This window comes from Patella vulgata, chromosome 3 (assembly GCF_932274485.2).
Source record: "Patella vulgata chromosome 3, xgPatVulg1.2, whole genome shotgun sequence".
NCBI lineage: Eukaryota > Metazoa > Mollusca > Gastropoda > Patellidae > Patella > Patella vulgata.
Genome location: NC_065881.2, coordinates 62,933,837 through 62,958,740, shown reverse-complemented (window position 1 = coordinate 62,958,740; position 24,904 = coordinate 62,933,837). Strand labels below are relative to the sequence as shown.

The window sequence follows — 24,904 nt, the reverse complement described above, 5'->3', positions numbered from 1 at the left end:
GAAGTAATGCCAATCTTTATTTTACTACTTTATTCATGTAGTCTCCTTAGTTTAATCCTCTTTGATTTAATGTTTATGATTGTGTTTAGTAATCAATTATGTATCCGTTTAATATTACAAATACTTATAACTTATGCACGACCATTCTTTTTATCGCCAGGCCTATATGTACGCGCACTTAGTACTTACATGCCATGTGTTGTTCGGCCCACATTTGTTTACAATCGCTATGGAGCATCCAGAAAAGAACTTCAGAAGGAACAGTTGAGAACCGAGTACTTAATTAGTACTTGATAACAAAATACCTCTTATCTTTGCGTTAGTTTTACGCTTTTATATCAATATATGTTGTTAATATGGATAAAGCAATCAATACAAAAGTTTCAAAAGAACTAGTGAATGAGCAAAATGAAAGATTGTCCTCAAAACATATCCAGACCTTGTCATTCTTACAAGAATTAGCTGAAGAAAATAAACGGTTAAAAGTTCGAGTTGAAGAGCTTGAGGTTAATAAGTAAATAGATCTCCTAAACTATTGGTTTTTTTCTGGAATTATACCACACACAAAAAAAATGTATTCAAAATAATAATGGGTAATGGCCCAGAGCAGGGCTGGGCCCATTACATTGCCAATGTAATTTTAAAATTAAATTACCAAACCATTACTTTTTAAATCTAATCATTACAATTACTTTCTCATTTTTAGCAATGTAGTTAATTACCATTACCCATTACATTGAAAGTAATTAATTACCATTATCCATTATGTACTTTATGAGTACTGGTATATAAATCAAAACGGTATAGAGACAACTCATCCCAAGACAACTCACCAGAAGACAACTCATCCCAATATAAGACAACTCATTCCAAGTTAGAAGACAATTCATCCCAAGATAAAAGACAACTCATCCCAACTTTTAAACATGGGTTGAGACATACGACAACTCATCCCAACAAATATAATATAAGTGCTAGTTATATTTGTTTTAATACAATTGCTTTCATCGAAGACTACTCAGACCATCTGATTTTGTTATAAAAATGTGTTATTTTAATCAAATTGATATTGTTGTTTTGATAAATTGATGGTTGTGTTTCACTGTTTGTATTAATGTTTTAACTTACTTTGTTGTGTGAACAGGTTGTTAGTTGTGTTTGGGGTTTTTATTTCATCATGAAGCACTCCAAAGAAAGTCAATTAACAAAACATCGATTAACTAAACTGATTAGTAGTACTCATACATGGTTGTGGAGAAACTAAGTTGGGATGAGTTGTCTTCTAATTTGGGATGAGTTGTCTTCTAACTTGGGATGAGTTCTAACTTGGGATGAGTTGTCTTCTAACTTGGGATGAGTTGCCTTCAGATGAGTTGTCTTTGGGATGAGTTGTCAGGTATTCATAAAAACGCTGTGGCTAGTCTTACGACGAGGCGTAAGAATTATTGATGGACTATTCTTAAGACATGGTGGAAGTTCCGGCAGCGCATGCGCAAGTTACACAATGTTGGACTTGTATTATTTTGCAGTTTGCAAGAGGGGATGTCGTAAGAATAGCCAAGGTGAAATAAAAAACATTTTTCATAGAAATTAAAAAGACAACCTTACTTTCTGCCATGAAGCGCCTACAAAAACCAAACACAAAATAATCCTTGATTCACAATAATAGATATTTGTGTATGAATTATTATTTCTATATATTAATAAAAATTATAACATCAAGGCAAATTTTCAAGTGACGGGTAGTGGTGACAAAAACTGTGTTTCCTGAGTTTTCATTGTATGACTTGAAAATGAATTGAACGTCTAGTTAAACATACATTATGTAAGATTTAGATAAAGAGCTGATCTTTCTTGCTATAATAGCTCAAAAATAGATGATGTAAAATAAAAATATTGAAAATTTCATTTAAATTACTTCATTCCGAGCCAAGTTATTACTGTTTGTAGTTTAGACAAGATGTGTGCATTGTGTTAACCAGTGCACTGGTATATTTGAGACTTAGCCTCGCTTTCCCATTTTTTAATTGAATTTTTAAATGGCGAACCGTTCTAATCTAGTTAAAATCTTGACTATCCGATGCCATCGAGAGTTGATTATGGTCTTGTTTTGTTAATAAATGTCTACTTAATAGTTTATATAATATTTCAATCCTAAAGAAAGACCGCCAAAAAGGCAGATTTAGCTCTTGCATAATGTATGTTTAATTAACCATGTTTTTTAAAGAAAGTAATTTTATAAAATTCTTAATCAATCCAAATATACTAAGCAGCAAAAGAAACATCAGGTTGGTATGTTACTCTAAATAGACGCATTGCATAAAACTTGCCAAATGTTTTTATTGTATATTTGTGACCACATCTCTAACTTAACCTGAGTAATAAGGCTCCTTCCCAAACACAAAATTGAACCCAGGAAATGTTCTCGCAAATGCAACCTGACTTCTGAGATAATAATGTGTTCTCCATGATTTTCATGTAACTCATGCTGCACGTGCTGTTCACCGGGACCAGCCCTATAAAATGCACCCCCGTACCTAGCTGAATCATTCACACTACAACGTCTGCAGCATGCCACGACTCATGACAGCTCAGAGGAACCAGGCGCTTGGAAGACTTGACGCTGGCCACACTGCCCAAGCCGTTGCCAATCACTACAGGCTTCAGCAACGCTTTCGAGCCACCAGCACCTCAGATGATTGCCCCCGAACTAGTAGACCAAGGGTTACCAGAAGGCGACAAGACCGCCTTGTTGTGCGTCAGCATGTGCAGAATCCCTTCACACAGGCATCTGAGACAGCACATCAGACAGTGGAAACACACGGAAGACCCATCAGTTCCTATACAGTGCGCCGACATCTCACCAGAGAGAGCATCCATTGCCTTAGACCTTACTGTGGACCGATCCTCACCCCTCGCGATCGACATGAACATCTACAGTTTGCCCAACAACACCAGAACTGGCGATACAGGCAATGGAGAACTGTTCTGTTCACAGATGAGAGTCAGTATTGCGTATCAACTGCAGATGACAGGACCAGAATATGGCGTCAACAGCGTTATTCTGACCAATGTGTCATGGAACGAGACACATGGGGAGGTCCAAGCATAATGGTTTAGGAATCGGCCTGAACCAGAGAGTGGGTCCTGTGGTGTTCCAAAATCTTGGTCCAGGGAAAGGAGGCGGCATCACAGCAGTGCGCTACATCGATCAAGCTCTCAGACCCCACGTCATACCACATTTCGTATGTCATCGAAACAACGTTTTCCAGCATGACAACACCCGTGCCCACACTGCCAGAGTTACTCGGGACTTTCTACAGCAGAACAGTGTCAACGTTGTGCACTGGCCAGTTCATAAATAACATCATACCAAGACCAAATACGGCGGATGGATTGCGCCAGGCTTTTCTGAGAGTGTGGTTCCAGGTGCCAATGGCGTTCATCAATCGTCTAGTCCGCTGCTGTTATTGACTCACCAGATACTGATATAGACTCTGTACAGACTCTAAACCTTCTCATATTGTCTTGAAATTGTGATGAATTAATCACTAATGTGTCAACATACTGTTCACAAAAGATTGCTTTGATCCATTTAGTAAGTCGTTTTCTAGAATGATTTGATTAAAGTTCCTCTCTGATTTTGAAATCGTACTGATGTTCTTTTGGCTGTTAGTATAGTTTGTCTTTAATAATTGTATTACTGATGAATTATTCAGCATGATTTAAAGACTAAATATACTATTCAAAAAAAGTAGGGGATATTTGATTTCGGGGGCATAATACTAAAATATGCAAATGACTACGAAAAAAGTCACTATAGAACCTAACAGAAGAAACATTTCCAGTTACATGTGACGCCCAAACGCACCAATAGCTACCGCATGGAATGCAGGTGATGCTTGGGATCATCATGGGGGTCCAACCCAAGATTTGCACGACTCTGACTTTGAATGTTACAGTCATTGTGGCATTGAATTCCAGGGTGGAAACATCAGTTTAATTGTTTTAGTGACCAGAAAACAAATTTTGATATGCGTCGGCTTACCCAAAATGAAAGGTTACGTGCCCTTGGCATGCTACAGATCGGCACAACACAGGCGGTTGTGGCGCGGACGATGAATGTTTCTCAGTCTGTCATAAGCAGGCTATGGTCCAGATACCGTGATACACAATCTGTACAGGACAGACCACGCTCAGGTCGACCAAGGGCGACAACTCAAGCCCAGGACCGATTTATCCGTACCTTGGCCTTGAGAAATCGTGTCATCACAGCAAATCAGATCAGCGCTCGTCTTCAAACAGACACTGGTGTGAGAGTGAGTGGCCAGACGATTCGGAATCGACTGCATAGGGGTCACCTTCGCGCCCGACGTCCTCGCGTGATCCCTTGTTTGAGAGATCATCACATTCAGGCAAGACGTCGTTGGTGTAGGGATCGTCAACACTGGGATAATCGACGCTGGAGCAATGTGATGTTTTCAGATGAGTCAAGGTTCACTGTTGATTTTTTGGACAGATGTAGGAGGGTGTGGCGTCGTCGAAACGAGCGCTTCCAAGACGTTAACGTCATCATACATGATCGATTTGGGGGTGGTTCTGTTATGGTGTGGGGAGGCATCACTGTTGCTGGAAGAACGGCTTTACATGTTGTTGCAGGGCGTGTTACAGGCCAGTACTACCGGGACAACATCTTGGCAGTCCATGTTGTGCCGTTCGCACGACGTCATGGCCGCCGTTTCATCTTCCAGGATGACAACGCAAGATGTCACAGGGCCAGGATCGTTACAGGTTACCTCCAACAACAGAACATCACCACATTACCTTGGCCAGCACTGAGTCCCGACCTCTCCCCCATCGAGCATGTCTGGGACATGCTTGGACAGAGGTTACGTCAACGTCAACAACGTCCTGCCAATGTCCAAGAACTTGCTGCTGCGTTGCAACAGGAATGGGACAATCTGGACCAAAATGACCTTAGACGTCTCATTAGGAGTATGCCACGTCGGATCAATGCTTGTTTGGCAAACAGAGGAGGATTTACCCGTTACTGACTTAGTTGTGATGCTGTGGTAACTTTGCTGTTTGACCCCGGGTATCATTTTACCCTTATAATGGTCAGTCTGTACCTTACTTAGTCTAACGATCATTTGGAATAAATCGATGAATGTAAACTTCATTTCATTTTGTCATTTGTTTCTTCGTCAGTTTCATTAGGTGACTTTAATAACACTTAAAAATCAAATATCCCCTACTTTTTTTGAATAGTATATATGTACTCTTCAAAAAATGAAATGCATAGCCCATTTTTCATCAATTCTTTTCATGTGGACGTGTTATGCTGTCGCCCCCGTCCATCCATCACTCTACCGGTCACAGTTTTTATCCAACTTTGACGAAACTTGAAATTTAGGGTCTATCTCCCAAAGATCCCGGTTCCTTTCGATATTGGCATGTATCAGATCGAAACTTCATGGATTATGGCCCCTGATTTTACGAAAAATCACGTTCTTAGCTTGTGTACACTCTAGAGGTCACAATTTTTATCTGATTTTGATGAAACTTGAAATGCATGTTAATAACCTAATAATCTTGGTTCCTTTCGATATTTGCGCATAGCCGAATTAATTTTAATCAGATTGGTATAAACTTGCCATAAAGCGGATATAGTAACCATTGGCTATACGTCGAAAAGTAATGTTGTCGATCTTATGTGCCCTTTAATAAAAACATGGTAATGCACAGACTTTTTCTATTGTTTTCGTTTTTTCTTATCTAGTGACAGTCAATTTATTTTATAAATTGTAGATATCATCTCACAATTTCATATAACAATTCGTAGGAATTATCAGTGTGCAGAAATTCGTCCGTGTATGTGTTATCGCTTGTTACTTCAGTCAGTTACATAAAAGGATAACTTGTGTTTTCCTTTTGTCTTCGTCACTTTCGTTTCTTGAAATCTACTTTACGCATCTATTGTAGCAATGATCTCTGGCTTAAAATTATAATTGGAACATGTTTAACCAGTTCTATGGCTGACACCAATATTGTCCTTTAAGAAGAAACTCACAAGGAAATATGTGTAACTAACTGACATCTACAATTTCATATTGTAATGTTATTTACAAGCTGTGCGATATATCAACATCAATTATCAAAGCCAAAGGTAAAATTAATACTTAAGAAAGCATGTCTTCTGTCTAGTTTTACAGTACTGCAGATATTTTTATTTTATTCTGTTTTATGTTTAACATTGAGACTTTATGGGCTTAGTATTGGTCATCCAGAACCTCCTAGTCTTCAATGTACGAAGGTCTGGGAGCGTTGTCAATATTTGACGAAAAGTCCATTGACCATGCGTAACCGGGAATTTGGTTTTTAATGTGGTTGATTATTCAGTGTCTTTGGCCAAGTCAAGTAAGAGTTTCGCCCCTTTCTGCAATAAATCCCATAACTCTTGCATTAATATAAACGTGAATCGTGACAACAAATTAGGATTAATTTAAAAACATAGATATGGCCCATGTAGAGAGAAATTTTACAATAAAAAAAATTAAGAGTTTTGGATATTGAACTGGCAATGCCATCAAATGGATTTTTTGAAATGGCATTCTTAAATTAATTTCATGGGCGTCAACATCTTGTTTTAGGACTAGTTACCTCCCTTAGACTTTGTTTATGATAATGTAAAAGACCAGATAATCTAGCCAATGACCTATTATTCTCAAATGTTGACAAAGCATCCAAACTAATATTCATAGAATATTTTTCTGGATTATAGAGACTATTATGGGCTTGTACATGTAGCGTAATGTAGTGTCACACTAAATCTGTTCAATATTTACAGGGGATCACAATGGCTAAGTGGGTAAGACACTGGCTCGCTGGCCTGGAGGTCGGGTGTTCGATACAGGACATAGGGCCTGACAAGGACAGCTGTCTAGCCGTTCGAATGGGACGGAAAACCAAGAACCCGTGTACATATTGGCGTGCACGTAAAAGATCCCTTGGCAGTTGGAATTCGATATAAGAGTAGGCCGTAGCACCACTGCCCGGGCAAAATTTCCCTCATAGCACACTGTATGGCGTATGCCTGTCTTCATTAGCACATTTTAGGAGCAGAACAGTAGGACGTTAAACCCCATTTCATTTCATTTCATTTCAATATTTACATAAACACTTTAGTCCTACCCTTGCGCAGTGGAATACATCACATATGTAACCTACCTGCTATGACACTATAGCCTTAGTGAAAATGTTACATCACTTCAGAACTTCAATTATTCCTTATTGTGCTATACATGTTCATTCGATCCATCATCACATCAAATATCATTTTTTTGTTACATCGCATGCTTTATCCACTGTCGATATATTTCATGTACAATGTAGGATACAGTACTAAACAAAATAAGCTTACGGTACTCATAGTTACAAATACACATAGAAAGTATAAATCAATTTTTTTCAGTAAATAAGGCTTTTATAACTTTTTTATAATAATATGCAGATGGAATACCTCAAACCTCAATTTATTTTTTCTAGGCTGAACAATTACAGTGTGATGAATTTCATACACTGGAATATGAGAGCCGTGAGAGAATGAAGGAATTACAAGAACAATATTTACAAAGGGCAGATGAAATAAGTGCAGAACTTACAGAAAAACACAATGCTGAGGTTAGACTAAAATGTAAAATATGTCCTTAAAAAAAAAGAAACACATATAGTCTTGAAAAGATAAAATACAATGTGGATCCAGAAGTTATTAAACACATAATTAATATATCCATTAAAAGACTTGATGGTCTTTACCCAAGGGTGATGGAGAACTGTTTATCCCAACCCACAAGCTTCCTATGATGATAAGTCTGTCAGTGCAACAGTTACAGGGTTAAATTCTACTTGTAACAAATTAGCAATCATAGCAAAATAACGTGTCAAAAACAATCTTAAACAAGAAAAACATAAGTTTATATTACACTAGTGATATATACAGTTTAGTCAAAATTGGTCAAATATTAATCTCAAATTTAAACTTATGTTACCAGATTTTAATTGTTTTCTATTCGCAGATGGTGAGACTTGCTGGAGAAAAACTTGATCAAGAGAAGTATTATCTAGATGAAATCGTCAAGGTAATAAACAAAGTATTGAAAAAAATCAATTTAAAAAATATAATTCCTGATTAAGAAAATGCAACATTCTGAGATTGTGTATAGATATAATCACTTTACATGTAATTGTCAACATTTGGGAAATATTCCCCTTTTTATACGCCCACATTGAAATGTGGTCGTATATTGTCGTTGCACCTGTCCGTCGGTCCAGATTGTGGACGCTCTGGAGGCTAAAGTTAATATCCAATTGATATTCAACAATTTCCGATGACTACTGCCAGAGTTATGGCCCTTGATCACTTTGAAATATCTTGTGGACACTGTAGAGGCTAAAGTTAAAAATACGTTCCCAGAAACGTATTTATCGGGTGGTTATTTCCAATAAAAGTATGGCAATTTTGGTATATATGAAAAGTAGAAATATCCAATCTTACTAGAAAAATACTGGATTCCCTGACAAACACTCATGGAGTGCATGCAGGACAAAAATGTAAGGGTTTCCCTAATCGACAGCCCGACAATTAGGAATGTACTGCGCGTATGACGTCATAGGTTGCACACAGAGATTGAGCGCTTGATGTACATGTTGATAAACTTTATGAAGAGTTAGACGTACAACACTTTTTGAGATAAAAATCATGGAAAAAGACGTGGGCAGTGGATAATCCGAGAATTTAATTAGGCTTCGATATTTATGATAAATGGATAGCGATTAAAAACAACATCGTCTTGTGTATGCAATGAATTCTCCTCCGACTTCGCACCCTTTGCCAGGTAGTTTGTCAGCGAAGTCACGTGACACAAACATGGCCTCTTTTAATAGATTTTTTATAGCGGGGGTATTCCCTCGCGTAAACAGTGTTTTGAGAAGGATTTGAAGCAATTAATTAGTTTGAATATGTTTTTAGTCCAAATACATCATCAAATCACACAGTTTGTATACGGGAATGTATCTTTAATATCCGATTGATCTAAAATTATACACATTGTTTAAGGTTATGAGACAAAGAAAGAATCCTATTGATTTTCAACAATTTCCAATAATTACTGCCAGAGTTATGGCCCTTGATCACTTTGAAAAATCTTGTGGACGCTCTAGAGGCTTAAGTTAATATGGTCATAAGACGAAGAAGCCTAATGATTTTTAGCGATTTCCGATAATTACTGCCAGAGTTATGACCCTTGATCTCTTTGAAATATCTTGTTGACGCTCAAGAGGCTATTCCCCGGTTGTACGTGGCAAGGAGTAGGGTCGCCTGTCCATCCTCATTGGTTTTTTCAGGGTTCTCTAGTTTCTTCCCCCTGCTAAAGATCCCTACTTGCACAAATGAAGAATTGAAATAAAATTGAACCATGTGTTAGTCCCGAAATGACGTAGTTTGGGTCAAGTGGACGTTAAACCCCATTTCTCACTCTCACTCTCGCTAAAGTTAATATACACAGTGTTTAAGGTCATAAGATGCAGAAGCCTATTGATTTTCAACGATTTCCAATAATCACTACCAGAGTTATGGCACTTGATCACTTTGAAATATCTTGTGGATGCTCTAGAGGCTAAAGTTAATATCCGATTGACTTTAAATTTATACACAGTGTTTAAGGTTATGAGATGAAGAAGTATATTGATTTTCAGCAATTTCTGATAGTTACTACCAGAGTTAAGGCCCTTGATCACTTTGAAAATCTTGTGGATGCTCTAGAGGCTAAAGTTAATATAAATTAACACAAGGTACAATTTTATGGATACACAGTTATTGAGTTTAATACTAAGCGACATTTCAACGAGGATACACTCGTCTTTATCAAGCAAATGAGACAGGTATGTGAATAGTAGGCATATATATACAGAATATGCAACAAAAATAACAATCAAATATAATTAAAACTTAATACCTTTGATTACAGGGCTACATTGTATTTACAATTGAACCTACATAGAAGAAACTCTTACAGGGATCAAAGGGGGGGAGGGGGATCCTATTATTTATAAAGATCAATGTATTAACACTATTAATATGAAACCAAGTAATCTGAGTTATAGGTAAACAATAATTTAAACAGAAGTGTGTATGTATGGGGGTATGAGTGAACAAGAGTGATCGCTGATGCAAGGGAAATAAAAAATACATTATGTCAATAAACAGAAAATCATGAAAGATAAAACCTCTTATTAGACTATAAAAACTGGATGAGGGAAACCATAAATATATTAATTCAATAAACTGAAAATCAAGAAATGTGAAATATATTATCAGACTGTAAAACTTGATGAGTACTGAAAACCAAGATATGTAAAATGTATAATTAGACTGTGAAAAAACTGGATAAGCACTGAAATAGAACAAAAGTATTGGAATCAATGTATAAGTTCGTCATAAGCTCCTGAACAAGAGTGATCGCTGATGCAAGGTAAACCATGGCAATAAATGTATTAATTCAATAAGCTGGAAATCATGAAAGGTAAAACCTATTATTAGACTATAATCCTGGACGAGGGAAACCAGAAATATATTAATTCAATAAACTGAAAATCAAGAAATGTGAAATATATTATCAGACAGTACTGAAAACCAAGATATGTAAAATGTATAATTATACTGTAAAACTGGATAAGCACTGAAATGTATTAATTCAATAAGCTGAAAATCATGAAAGATGAAACCTGTTATTAGACTATAAACCTGGACGAACGAAACCGTAAAGAGATTACTTCAATAAACTGAAAGTCAACAAATGTGAAATGTATTATCACTGATAATTACCTAATCAATCCAGCGTATTATCAACGATAATCGGGTTGAGTGGTAGTTATACACTCAGTAAATTATATTAATTTTGGAATTTTGAATATTATTCATTATGTCTTGATGTTAGATTGGGCATATTCCCGGGCAGACAATTTTGGGCGTTTGGAAAATAGCGTCGGACAAGTCCGGAATATACAGGCGAAATCCCATCCCTGATTATCAGGTGTAAAACTGGATAAGTACTGAAAATCAAGATAAGTAAAAATGTTCTAATTAGACTGTAAAAACTGTATAAGCACTGAAATAGAACATAAGTATTGGAATCTATGTTGTTTGTGGTGTCTATATATTGTGTCCTGTTCGTAGGTTTGTCTTGTGTATTTGTTTGTGTGTGGTTCAGGGATTAGATTTCGCCCGTATATTACGGAATTGTCCGACGTTCTTTTCCAAACGCCCAAAATTGTCCAACTGGGAATATGCCCATTCGGACACCAAGACATGGTGAATAATATTCAAAATTCCAAAATTAATATAGTTTACTGAGTGTATAACTAACACTCAACCCGATTATCGTTGGTAACACGCTGGATTGATTAGGTAATTAAGTGATCAACGTATTTATCATGTTATACCGCCAAACACCTACCTTGATTAACTACTTAATCTGCCTTAATCCTTTATCGGACAATTCTTCAATCCAATCCTGAACAGAAGTCATTGCTTCTCCTTTGTCGGGATATGTATCAATCCAATAAGAAAGATTATAAACTTAAGCTACGTGATTGACCCATGATTTCTATAGTGTCGGATGTTTTAATCTCCTTGATGTCAGCCGACAGCACGTAGAAATTAGTCACTTATGTCACATATCCCTGCACTTACTAATAACAATGGTTTAAGTATCTCAAACTAGTGTATTACTGTATTTACCAATTACAGTGTATTTTATTTTCCAGTCACATTAACAGGTCACTCAATAAAAAAATTTGAAATGAGCAATGTAAATGAGTTAAGGTAACTCATATGAACTGTTGTGGTGGTCATTTTTAGCTAAAATGTTCAGACAATATGGATAGGCGAGTTCTTTACATTTTGATGTCTGTATTGCATACTTGATAACAAACCAGTTTTTGGCGACCCACTGAAATTTAAATTTTTAAACATATAGCAGTTTATATTTAATATTTTAGATGCGAGATGAAATTGATGAATTAGAAAAGATGAACAAATCTTTATTAAGTAAAAATCAAGATCTTGATCATGCTGACGATCAATTACCAGTAAGTTTAATGCTAATCTTTTTATACGCCCACATGGAAATGTGGACGTTTATTGCTGTCCGTCTGTCGTCCACAATTTCTTGTGAATGCTCTAACACCAAAAGTTATCATCTGATTGTTTTAAAATTGATATATGTTGTTTACATTAGTAAGACAAAGAATCCTATTTAATTTCAATAATTTCTCTTAGAGTTATGTCCCTTGTTTCACTTTGTTGCACCTTGTGAACGCTCTAACGTCAAAAGTTATGATCCGATCTTTGTGGAATTTATATGCATTATTTAAATTAGTGAATCGAAAAAGTCTATTGAATTTAAGCAATTTCCGTTAATTACTTCTAGAGTTATGGCCCTTGTGAACGCTCTAACATCTAAAATTATCTGCCAATCTGGATGAAATTTATATGCGTCATTTAAATTAGTAAAAGAAGAATCCTATTGAATTTTCTTTATTATGTCTAGAGTTATGGCCCTTGTTTCACTTTGTTGAACCTTTTAACGCCAAAGGTTATCATCGATCTTTGTGAAATTTATATGCATCATTTAAATTAGTGAAATGAAGAAGTCTATTGAATTTCAGCAATTTCTGTTAATTACGTCTAGAGTTATGGTCCTTGTTTCACTTTGTTCAACCTTGTCAATGCTTGACCGACAATTGCTATCATTCTATCTGTATGAAATTTATATCCATCATTTAGATTAGTGAAACAAAGAAGTCTTATTTAATTTCAACAATTTCCATCAATTACTTCTAGATTTATGGCTCTTGTTTTACATTGTGAACGTTGGAATGACAAAAGTTATCATCAGATCTTTCTGAAATTTATATGCATTCTTTAAATTAGTGAAATAAAAAAGCCTGTCAAATTTCAACAATTTCTGTAAATTACTAACAGAGTTAAGGCCCTGGTTTGAATTTGTTTAACCATGTGAACCCTCAAATGATGAAAATTATAGTCTTGTGAATGCCCCCAATTACCTACAAAAGAATAAATATGCAACAACCCTTGTCAACTGCTCGGACAATTAAGCTGCTGTGAGCGTATGTTTCATTGCCTGGCAACCTATCTTTTTTATACGCCCACTATTTTATGTGCAATAATTAATAGAATACAATATCAAAAAAACATCGTTTTATCCAACGTTTCGTCAGTAAAAATACTAACTTCTTCAGGGATGAAGAACTAAATCAGTTTTTTGATATTGTATTCTATTAATTATTGTATATCAATTTATCTGAGTATCAAATGCATCATTTTGACTTAGTGAAAATTATCCGATTTAAAAAAATGTTTAAATATTTTACCGTTACACGGTAATGATGGTTGCAGGGAATATGATAAGCGGTATCACATCGTAGTTTGCTAAACAAAAACGACGTAAGTGCGAATCAAATATTAATTTGATTAGCAGAAAGTTATAAAATTTAAGGGAATCTACGAATCAAGTTTCTTGTCCTAAATTAAGCGTGAAAAAATGTTGAACAAACGTGATTTACCGTTCCACTGCGTACAGACATTTTAATCCCTTTGATGTCGGTCGACGAGATTAAAAGTAGTCAAAGATTAGTCAATAAACTAATTGTAAGCTGACCTTTTAACAATCTGATCTAACTAAGTAATTAGTACAGACGTTAAATTTTATAGTCCCGTAAATATACAAGCTTGATAATTATTCACAAAACAATAATTTTTATCTGTAACCATTTCCCTTTGTAAGAATTGACCACGTGTTCCCATCTGGCATCCCATTTGCCATCACACATTTTAACCATTTTTCATTCGCTGAACAATAAAATATTCCGTAGGCTATAATCATTCGAAAAATATATCCACCCGAATCCCGCATTGTTATTAGCTACACACACCAGTTTAATTTTTATTCGTTTAACAAACTACTTTGTGACTAAAATGGCACTTGGTTCATTTTGGCGGGAAAAAGGTCACATGGACAAATAACGACAACGTGACAACAAAGCACACATTGCATATGGGTGTCGATGCTACAATGTAATTTTAAAATACCATTTTGTAATGAAAACAATCAATGTTTCGACAGATATTTTGCTTTCATTTTCTGCCATGTAAATGAAGACACATAATTTTGGAGGAATATTACTGGCGTAAATTTGAAGCAAGTAGCATACGTACTGGTCGATAGTCTTTCACTCTATCGTATTACGAAAACACCTAAATTTCTAGGAATATTAAGGACGTAAATTTGAATACTCTACGGCAATTGCATATAAAAAATAGCAAGGTGTGCCTATTTATTTGTATTCAGAACACGATATGCTACATTGGCTAACATAAACTATTCGTAGTTTAAGTCTATTAAAGGCGATGAAAGCCTCCCATACACACAGAAAACAGGAACATTAATTGTAGGCCATACAGATAGAAATTATGGCCTACAGAAATCGTTCAATACGATACCATGAAAAAATAATTATTTGCTATTCAATCAAGAGGAACTGCTGATCAATTTTCAGATTGATTAGCACTTTTTTTTTTTAAAACATCTAATAACTGCTAATCAATTTATTTTTCTTATCATATACCCTGGATGGTTGAGTTCGAATTTCGTGAAAATCGGACCAAAACTGCCGAAAAAAATGGACACCCATCGTACGCTAATAGTTTAAAAATATGGTATATCAAGGTTGTGGACCCTTTAGAGATCACAATTTTTATCCGATTTTGATGAAACTTGAAATACATGTTTACTCGTTCCTTTCAATATTCGCGCATATAGGATCGTAACTACCTAAATTATGGCCCTCGATTGTATGAAAAATCGCATTTTAAGCTTCTGGTCCTAGGGGTAACAATTTTTATCGAATTTAAAAAAACGTTTGAATATATCACTGTTACACCCTAATATTGGTTGAGTTCGAATTTTATGAAAATCGGACGAAAACTGCTAGAGGTCACAATTTTGATCCGATTTTGATGAAACTTGAAATACATGTTAATAACCCAAAGATCTTGGTTGCTTTCTATATCGTCTCGTAACTTCCTGAATTATGGCTCCTGATTGTACGAAAATTCGTGTTTTTAGCTTGTGGTCCCTCTAGAGGTCACAATTATTATCTGATTTACAAAAACGTTCGAATATATCACTTTTACACCGTAATGTTAGATGAGTTCGAATTTTGTGAAAATCAGACCAAAACTGTCGGACAAAATGGTCGCCCATCGTACACAAAGAGTGTAAACATCTGGTATATCAAGGTTGTGGACCTTCTAGAGGCCACAATTTTGATCCGATTTTGATGAAACTTGAAATACATGTTTATAACCCACATCATCTCACTTTCATCTGATGTTTTGACAGTAAAATAGGCATCAGTTCACTTGATTCATCCTGCCTGGCACATACAATAAACAGAGATTAATCCTATACAGATATCTAGGATGTATTTTGAGTACATGTACTCTTATGACAAAAAATAAATATTTGTGAGATACTCGATTTTAAGTCTATTATAATGCGGCAGCACGATTTACCCAATACTTATTAAATACTACCCAATACTTATTAAAATACTAACCATTAAATACTACCCAATACTTATTAAATACTATCAAATACAACCACATAATACCTCATAAACTATCACAGTAGTTGAATTATACCCCCCAAAATTTGTGGAATCAGCAAAATTTTTAGACAAACTGGAAGTGTTTATTTAGTACCCTGCAGCTCAAGCATCTGAAAGACAAGCCAAATATTACCAAATATCTCCCAATTCTTACCCAATAATACAAAATACAACCACATACTACCTTATTATTATCCGAACTGACAGAATTCTTCAATTACTTCAATACTAAAGAGTTAATTCCTATAAAAACTGTAAACATTTGAAATGTATTTGGTAATCAAGGGAGATAATTGGAATAGCGAGATATTGACAATCACATTTGTCTACATTTTTATACGCCCACATTGAAATGTGGTTGTATATTGATGTCGCCTCTTTCCGGCAGACCGGTGTCGACAAGCTCTAGAGTCTAAACTTAACAACCGATTGTCTTAACATTTATACACAGTGTTTAAGATCATGGTACAAAGAAGTCTAGTGATTTTCAGCGATTTCTGATAATTACTCCCAGAGTTATGGGCTTATGGCCCTTGATCACTTTGAAGAATCTTATAGACACACTAGAGGCTACAGTTAATGTCTGATTGACTATAAATTTATACACAGTGAGGTGAAGAATCCTATTGCTTTTTAACAATTTCCAATAATTATTGCCAGAGTTATGGCTCTTGATCACTTAAGAAATCTTGTGGATGCGCTAGAGGCTAAAGTTAATTTAAATTTATACACAGTGATTAAGGTCATAAGACAAACAATCAAACAAATTTTAATGATTTCTGATAATTACATAATGAGTTGTTACTCATAACCCATTATGTAGTTATCAGAAATTATTAAAATTTGTTTCGATTGTTTGTCTCATGACCTTAAACACAGTGTATAGAGACAACCCAGTATGTTTTGTTGTCTGGCAACCCATCTTTTTGCATGTTTTCCATGAATAAACTCAATTTTTTTTATATAATTGAAGTATTATGTTAGATTTTCACAATAATGAGGTAGTTTGTGGTTGTATTTGGTAGTATCTAATTAGTATTGGGGAAATCGTCCTGTCCATTGTAATGTATAAGTTTATTGAAAAGAAAACTTTTCTACATTATATAGAGAATCTCCTGCAAGTCTTTTTTGATATCTAAAAATATCAACACAAGTCGGACAGATATTCCTTTGAGAGATTAAACTTTCACAATATTTTAGTTTTGCAAGAGATTAACAATCCTTCAAATGGCGATGGGAGACTTTAAGATAGTTAATATAATATACATTATAAGACAGGGAACTTAATATACATTATAAGGGTGGTGACCTTTTCCTATCCTCTGAAAATATATATTTTTTATAATAAAATAAGAAAATTATTATTATTGCAGATTGTTTTGTCTAAAGTTAAACATTATGAAGAAGAGATCAAGAGAAACAAGGAGGAAAACAAACGATTACAGGAAGAACTTGATGACAAAATGGGACAGTTACGAGATCTTTTGATATTTAAAACCAACCATGAGACATTAAATCATGATTTACAAGAGGCTAGACAGAAGAATTCTGAATTTCAATACAGAATTATTCGCCTAGAAAAAGAAATTAAAGAAGTAGCAAAAGAGAAAGATGAAGGAGACCTTGTGGAACAACTCAAAATTAAATTAGAAAAACTTTTGAAGGAAAGAGAACTCAAAACTGATGAAGTCAATACACAATCAGATTTTGTGCAGAATTTAAGAGCCGAAATAGAGCAGTTGAAAATTGCTTTAGTTACAGCACAAAAGGAAAAAGAGTCAATTGCAATGCAACATCACAAGATTCTATCAGAATTGCAACAACTAAAGAAACAGTTTCTGAAAAGTAACAGTAAATCCACGTTCAAAGACTTTGTATCGCTAAAGCGTGAAATAAAAAATCTCAAGTACGAAAATGATGATTTAAAGGAACATATTATGGCCACTTCTAATGTGTATACAAGTTTGCCATCTATCAAACATGACAAAGTTGACAAGTCAAATAAAACATCTAAACCAAGTTCTGCTGCTATCTCTATACCAAAGAAAAGCTTACAAAGTATTTCATATCACTGAAATATAAACTATAAACAATATTTTATTTTTTATTCCATATATTTTATTCCTTGTTACTGTTCTTTAATATTTTTAAATTTTGAATTGTTTTTCTTCATCTTTCTGATTTCAATAAATTAATCCGTATACCTGCATTTCGTTTATTGAAGGTCCATACCCCACATTAGATATATGAAGTAGCTTGATGGTTTTGGCCCCTGCAGGGTGTTTTCAGCGACACAATATTATACAGAGCTAAATTAGCCATGCATTAAGAGTGTTGCATCATTTTTTAAATTGAACACAAAATCATAAACAAATGCAATGATGCCAATAGAAAATCAATGAGAAAATGGATCTTTTGCTGATCAAAGGACTTCTTGGAAGCCAGTTAAAGGGACATTAAGATTAGATAAAGAGCTGAAAGTTCTGGTTATAATAGTTAAAATGTAGATAACGAAAAGAGAATATGCTGGAAATTTCAGTAAAATTTCTCCACTCAGAGCGGGGTTGGCCTGTCATTGAGTCAACTGGCGTGGTTTCCATTCCCCAGTCGTATGTGACAAGGAGTAGGGTCGCCTGTCCAACCTCATTGGTTTTCTCCGGTTTCCTTCCACTGCTAAGACCCCTACGCGCAAGTGAATTATTGAAATAAAATTGAACCATGTGTTAGTCCCGAAATGACCTAGTTTGTGTCGAGTGGATGTAAAACCCCATTTCTCTCTCACTCTCTCTCTTGACTCGGAACCTATATATTAGTGATTCAATTTTAGTCTTGATTATCCATTTTTACTGTTATTTCATCCACAACCAAACATATTCAAATCCACTAAATATCACAAGCTAATGAAAGGCATCGAGAGTTGATTATGGTCTTGATAATTAATAATTTAAGATAACATTTAGGGCCTAAAGAAAGACCTACAATTTGGAAATTTAGTAGCTCTTGCATAATGCATGCTTAAATGCCAACCAAATGCATTTAAAAAAAAAAAAAACAAGGATTTGGAAGTCTAAAATATACAAAGCCTGTTAAATGTGGAATCACTTGCAGGGCTACAATTGTCCTGTACTTGTTTGTCCTGATTTAATTAGCACAGTATTACCTGGTTTGGCCATGTATTTTATCCTACTGCAAACCCCTAGCGCCATACTAATTTATACAATATTAAATTTATACATAAAAGTATATTTACTTTAATTATTCAATCCTGCAATTTATCAGTAATTTAGAGAAATTATCAGGAGACAAAATGTGCAGATTAACCGGAAAACATTGACATTGTTCATAGTAGTTTATCACAAAATTAAATTTGTCACCAAACGGTAAAAGGTGTTGTTAACAAGAGTTTCTTCCCTTTATCCAGCACGGGATTGTCAAAATAACCAATTTCATGTATTATACCCCCCCCCCCCTCTCTGTTAATATCAATGTTATTGATTAAAACGAATATGTTAATGTTGATTGATATTGTTATATGTCTGAAATAACTGGAACTATTTACTCCGATAGATCAGAAGTGTGTTATGGCATCATGAGATGTTTTATTGGCAAGCAATGTAAGGGAATCCGAAATTTAATTCAACAGATGATAAATGGAAAAAACGAAGAACACAAGTGACCTAGTATTTTATTACCAAAATAAATGTCGACAATTAGATGGGGGATCTTAGTAGGAATTGACGCAATGAAATCTAATTAAATAAATCCAATGACCGGGTTAGATGTAACGGTACAATCATCAGCTTAAAAAATCGATAGCAACAAAATATGAGTGAGACAATGTCGTGATTAAATTAGAATGGCGAGAATTCAATAACTCGTTGAGACCAGTGTAATTAACAATCTTCTATACAGAAGTCGAGAAAGCCCAGTTTTCTATTGCTTGTTATTCGTACGCTCTCTTCAAAATTTGCACTTTCTTTGCAATTTTTACATGGTCTACGTTCAAATCAACTGAAATATATCGTAATATGATTGTGGCACAAGCTGATGAAGAGAGGGAACAAAATAAACAAAGCGTTTTTCACCATCTGATAAACGAGCTTACGCCATTTAATTAATCTCTCGCCACCGAGTGATGTTACATTAATGTTCCTTTTTAGTTAGCAGAAAGCAAATATTTGCTGAAGAACTCGAGGTTATGTCCAAAATGTAATTGTGCCCCAGGGCGTATAATTGACTGGAATATTGTAAAGACGGATTGACTTACAAGATAAGAAGACCAAAGTTTGTGTAGTAGCAGAGGAAAGCTAAATTCTTGATAACTATAGTGTCGTGGATCTCTTAATGAGATGCTACAGGTTCTTTTCGTTAGTCATCGGAATTAACAAACAAAAAGAAGAGAACTGATAATTACTAACCCTAACCCTAGTAAAACCATACAAAATTTCCACTCAATATATTCGGGATCTAGTTTGCCGATTCTTCAGCATCCGTTCTTGAATTATGGAGAAAAAAAATAAATATGTCGGGAAGACCAATCACAGGTTGGTATAAAATAGAAAATCAAACAATGATAGACGATCCGAGGTGAAATTTAGATCATTAACGAAAAGCAAACGACATCTCGTTCATTAGAAAGGGGCGAGATGGTATTTTCAACATGACATCTTATTCAAAGCCTAATAACATCGTGGCACCTCCATTTAATTAAAAGCTGACCTGTGTGATGGCATCTCAGAGAACAAATTCGCTTGTCTTGAGGCATCGACATTAAGATGGACAAATTAGGCGAAGAATTATATCTTTACTAGATAGGATATTGATCGCACAATTCATCTTTCATTAGTGTTGACGACAACTAATCGTTATGTTACGTTACACTGTTGGGCCAATATGGCGACCTTTGGCCGAGCTGTTGTAAACTCACAAAGTTTGTAATTTGGATGATGGTCGTTTGGTTGAAGATTTATAGGTTATATTTATCCCTTACAAGATTTGCTCGTGAAGTTGTACATTAACTAAATGGTGCTATCCATATTTTGTGATCGGTCTTGAATTCCGTAATTTAAGAATCGAGGTAGCTTATTAATGAGCTAAATCGCTAATATTTGAGACCGGGAAATTGACACAAATGGGTCGCAGCGCATATAATAATGTAATATGAATATATATAAACTAATTTACATTCAATCATTTCCGTTTGTACTTTAATTTCAAATCAGCTATGTTCGGCGAAATACCCCAGAAGTCTCAATTGAATGGCAGTCTAGCGCCTGGTTATTCCAGTGTTTATTGCGCATGCTCTCCAGATAGTATAGACGTCATTGGACATAGTGGAATATGTTTTTTCTAGCCTCGTTCTTCGAGTCCCTTGTTACAAATAGCGCCGAAACGCATTATGGTACCAATGGTAAAATGTTTATTTTGTCTTGAATATATTTGATATCAAAAGTCAATCTTTTACCGGTGAGATCACATCAATGTTGATTTGAATTGACAAATAATTCGAGTTTTCTATATCCAAGACTTGGGATGATATTGAATAAGAGACTTAGCTACTTTAATATACCTGTAAGATCAAATCGCCCTATTCTGAATTGTTTTTACTCCCTTATAGGATGGTAACTATAACAAAATTTCAACAAACATTTTATATCTTTTTTTTTTAAATTGAGCGACTGAATCAGACTGTAACGAGACCATGTCGGTACTAGGGTGGTATATTAGATTCAAATTTCTAACGTGCTGTCGTATAATTTCTAACTTCTATTCATGTAAGTTTTAATTTCTATTCATGTAATTTCTAACTTCTATTCATGTAGTTTTTAAATTAACACAATGTATAATCCAACTTCATTATTTGTTCAGTGTAAATTTTAATTCTATTTCATCTTATTTCTTCTATTTAGACGAAAAAGGTCTTCTTCATTGATACTTTACACGTTTAGCATGAACATCGAACGAATTTAGAATTTTTACTCTTTTGCCTAGCAACCATCATTATGAAGTCGTTTTTTGTCGCCACTGCGTGCTCATTTGGTGATTGAGCACCTGGTTGGGACCATAATGTTGATTTAAAATACAGATGTGACGTCATCCTTTGATGTTGGCGTACCATTATTCCAAATGATGGTACGGGCAATGTGCAAAGCGTACATTATTTATACAAGTTGCAATATTGGACCCGCGTGACGTATTTCTTTGAAATGCAGGTGCTGGATAGTGTCTGTATTTTAAGTTGTTTGATGGTCTCGTGCATGCCATTGCGTAATATATAGATATTGCCCTCGTGCTATCGCACTCGTACAATATCAATACATTACTTAAAGATACATTATGGGAGATTCGATAAGGAGTTGGCAGTTGTCACTATAATAGTTAAAAACTAGATAATGCAAAGGCAATTTGCTGAAAATTTCATTCAAATTGATCCACTATGAACCGAGAGCTAAGCGATTGAAATTTCAGGCTAGCCTTGATCATCATCACTAAAGTCAGTACGATCAACAGCATAGTCTCGATTATCCATTTATTCGTTAAATCGTGAAGGAAAGTTATGCAGTAAATCGGCTCATAATCCACTAAATATTGCAGGCTAGCGATGCCAAATAGAGTTGGTTATGGTCTGGATAGGTTAATTAATGTCTAATAATTTAGATAACATTTAACGTCCACTCGACACAAACTAGGTCAATTTTATTTCAATAATTCGCTTGTGCGTAGGGGCCTTTAGCTGTGGGAAAAACCAGTGGACCTGGAGAAACCCACAATGGGGGACAGGCGACCATACTCCTTGTCAAGTACAGCCGAGGAATCGATGGTTCATCGACTGCCACAAAAGGTCCATGTTTTGGACTTGGCTATTTGCCTCATTATAAACTGAATAGTTCTAAACCTTTTTCTTCAATATCCTAACATACGGATATCTTGTAAACACACAGCCCAACATGACACGCACTTGAATAATTGTTTTGGGAAATATTCCCATTTTCGTGGATTGTCTCCTTTGTTTTCATTCTGAGTGACGCCTGTCTCACTACAGGTCCGGAACAGCGCCATAGACGCCCATAACATCCATCACTTGCACGATATGCTAATACATTAATTTGTTGTTGATTGCTTGCAATGTTCGTGCGTTGTGTGTCTTGTCCGCGAGCTTGTCTTCTAGGTTTCGGTTGGTGTGTGGATGGGCTCTACAATGTTTCGGTGTCAAGGGCCGGCATGCTTATTTATAATTATCCGAACAACTAGTGTGTTTAAATATATTCAAAATTCTAATGCGATTAACATATAGGAGCGACGTCGAATTTCGATGAATTTTTCTCTCTTTAAAGGAGCTAAATCGCTAATATTTGGGACCTAGAAATTGACACAAATGGGTCGCAACGCATATAATAATGTAATATGAATGTATATAAACTGATTTACATTCAATCGTTTCTGTTTTTACTGTAATTTCTAATCAGTTATATTCCAGTCTACACCGATGGTATTTATTGCGCATGCTCTCCAGATAAGAATATAGCGTCACCATTTGACATGACTTGTGGAATATGTCTAGCCTCGTTCTTTGAGTCCCTTGTTCCAAATAGCGCTGAAACGCATTATGGTACACGATTCGTGTACCGATGGTAAAATGTTTATTTTGTCTTGAATATTGGATATCAGAAGCCCATCCTTTCCCTGTAAGACCACAAGACCAATGTTGATTTGAATTGACAAATAATTCGTGTTTTCAATGTTGAGGATTTTTGATGATATTGAGTTAGAGACTTAGCTATTTTAAGAGTAGCTAAATAGCCACATCAGGTTTGGTAAAAATAAATAATATAATCTCTGTTATTTTATTTGTTTTGGGTTGGGTTGGGTTGGTTTTGTTTTGTTTTGTTTTGTTTTTTTGTTGGGTTTTTTTTTTTGGGGGGGGGGCAACCCTATATAAAATAAAAAATCATTTCTAGACTGGAACGTCATGCTGCACTTCTGTCGACTCGTCTTTATCCGAAATTACTCTGCTCAATGCGCATTCAAATGGCCCCACTTACCATACCTCTCGCAGTCTTTCGTTTGATTAGACCAGTGGTTCCCAACCTTTTTTGTCAACGGCACACCATAGCGGCACACCTGGCTAAATATATATGAAAAATATTTAAATTTTACAAAATAAAAACATGGCAAGTCATAGACGGCATACAGCCGTAGTCACAGACTAGTCATAGACACATAGAATGACGCAAACTTAATAAAGCAAAACACAGCTATTAACTTATTTTTTTTTGCAGTCAAATAGCTGGCTTCTTTAGTGAGAAATTTTCTTAGTGTGCCGTTCAAAATTTCGTGGCACAATTAGGATTACTGGTTGAGAATTACTGGATTAAACTTAAATCCCGCTCAACACTGCCGTAATCAATGCAAATTTATGTTCCAAATTATGACTGGTCAATAGTCTGATGAACAACCATCATTCGGGTTTAAACAGAGTTCCAAATACATGTATGTATGTATGTATTAAAGCAGAATATTGCAGAAAAAACTAATTGCGTGACAAAAGAAGCTATCAAAACGGCTGCAATGTAAACAATACTGTTTTGAGACGAACAATACTTTCAACGTTTTTAATACCTTAAATCGCTGTCCAAAGTTTTAGGGAAGACCCCAGATTAAACGAAGGGCTGTCATGCTCCTGTACTTAAGAGAGATTTGATTGGACGGGAAGATTGTCTACGATATCACCTTAGGTGGAAGTGGACGTAAAACACCAGAAACAAACGAACGAACGGACGGGAAGAATAGACACACTCCCTCAAAAGCTCAAGTATCAGAAGTCAATCCATCAATGGCCAGAGAGGGATTTCTTGGGTCATTGCTTCAGGAATATGCCGTTTTGGTCCTTGCAAACCAAGCCTAGAGGTTATGAATGATCCGAATGAACTGCCTTGTTACGAAATGTGTGGTACTTAAAAAGTATCAATAAAAGAGTTTAGTTTGTCTAGTAACAATCATTATGGAATGCATGAGTAAAATAATGCTTATTTCTCTTCAGCGTCCTTCTGGCTAGATAACATGTAGGGGATCAAGGACTGGAGAACAGGTGGATTTTGAGGACATTGCTTACACGTGCTAGATAAGCAGAATTATGTAAATTAAGAATAGCAGA

At 35.3% G+C, this 24,904-nt stretch overlaps 1 protein-coding gene across 6 annotated transcripts; it reads left to right on the top strand.

Annotated features, from left to right (window-relative positions):
* The first annotated feature begins 44 nt into the window (after positions 1-44).
* Positions 45-19,267, top strand: LOC126814490 (myosin-11). 6 transcript variants are annotated; one of them, XM_050539657.2, is made up of 6 exons: positions 48-318; positions 5,983-6,166; positions 7,546-7,680; positions 8,076-8,138; positions 12,058-12,147; positions 17,124-19,267. In XM_050539657.2, exons 2-6 carry the CDS (start codon positions 6,116-6,118, stop codon positions 17,823-17,825), a joined length of 1,041 nt encoding a protein of 346 aa, XP_050395614.1. In that variant the 5' UTR covers positions 48-318; positions 5,983-6,115; the 3' UTR covers positions 17,826-19,267. The 6 variants fall into 6 exon arrangements, with proteins under 6 accessions (XP_050395612.1, XP_050395614.1, XP_050395617.1 ...); XM_050539659.2 differs by lacking the exon at positions 48-318 and adding an exon at positions 371-506; XM_050539658.2 differs by lacking the exon at positions 48-318 and adding an exon at positions 591-3,598.
* The last annotated feature ends 5,637 nt before the right edge of the window (positions 19,268-24,904 follow it).

Excerpts from the sequence above, each read along its gene's own strand:
- LOC126814490 (XM_050539655.2), top strand. The coding sequence starts at position 357 with ATGGATAAAGCAATCAATACAAAAGTTTCAAAAGAACTAGTGAATGAG. Across the intron at positions 507-7,545 it reads TTCGAGTTGAAGAGCTTGAG|GCTGAACAATTACAGTGTGA; the intron begins GTTAATAAGTAA and ends TATTTTTTCTAG. Across the intron at positions 12,148-17,123 it reads ATGCTGACGATCAATTACCA|ATTGTTTTGTCTAAAGTTAA; the intron begins GTAAGTTTAATG and ends TTATTATTGCAG.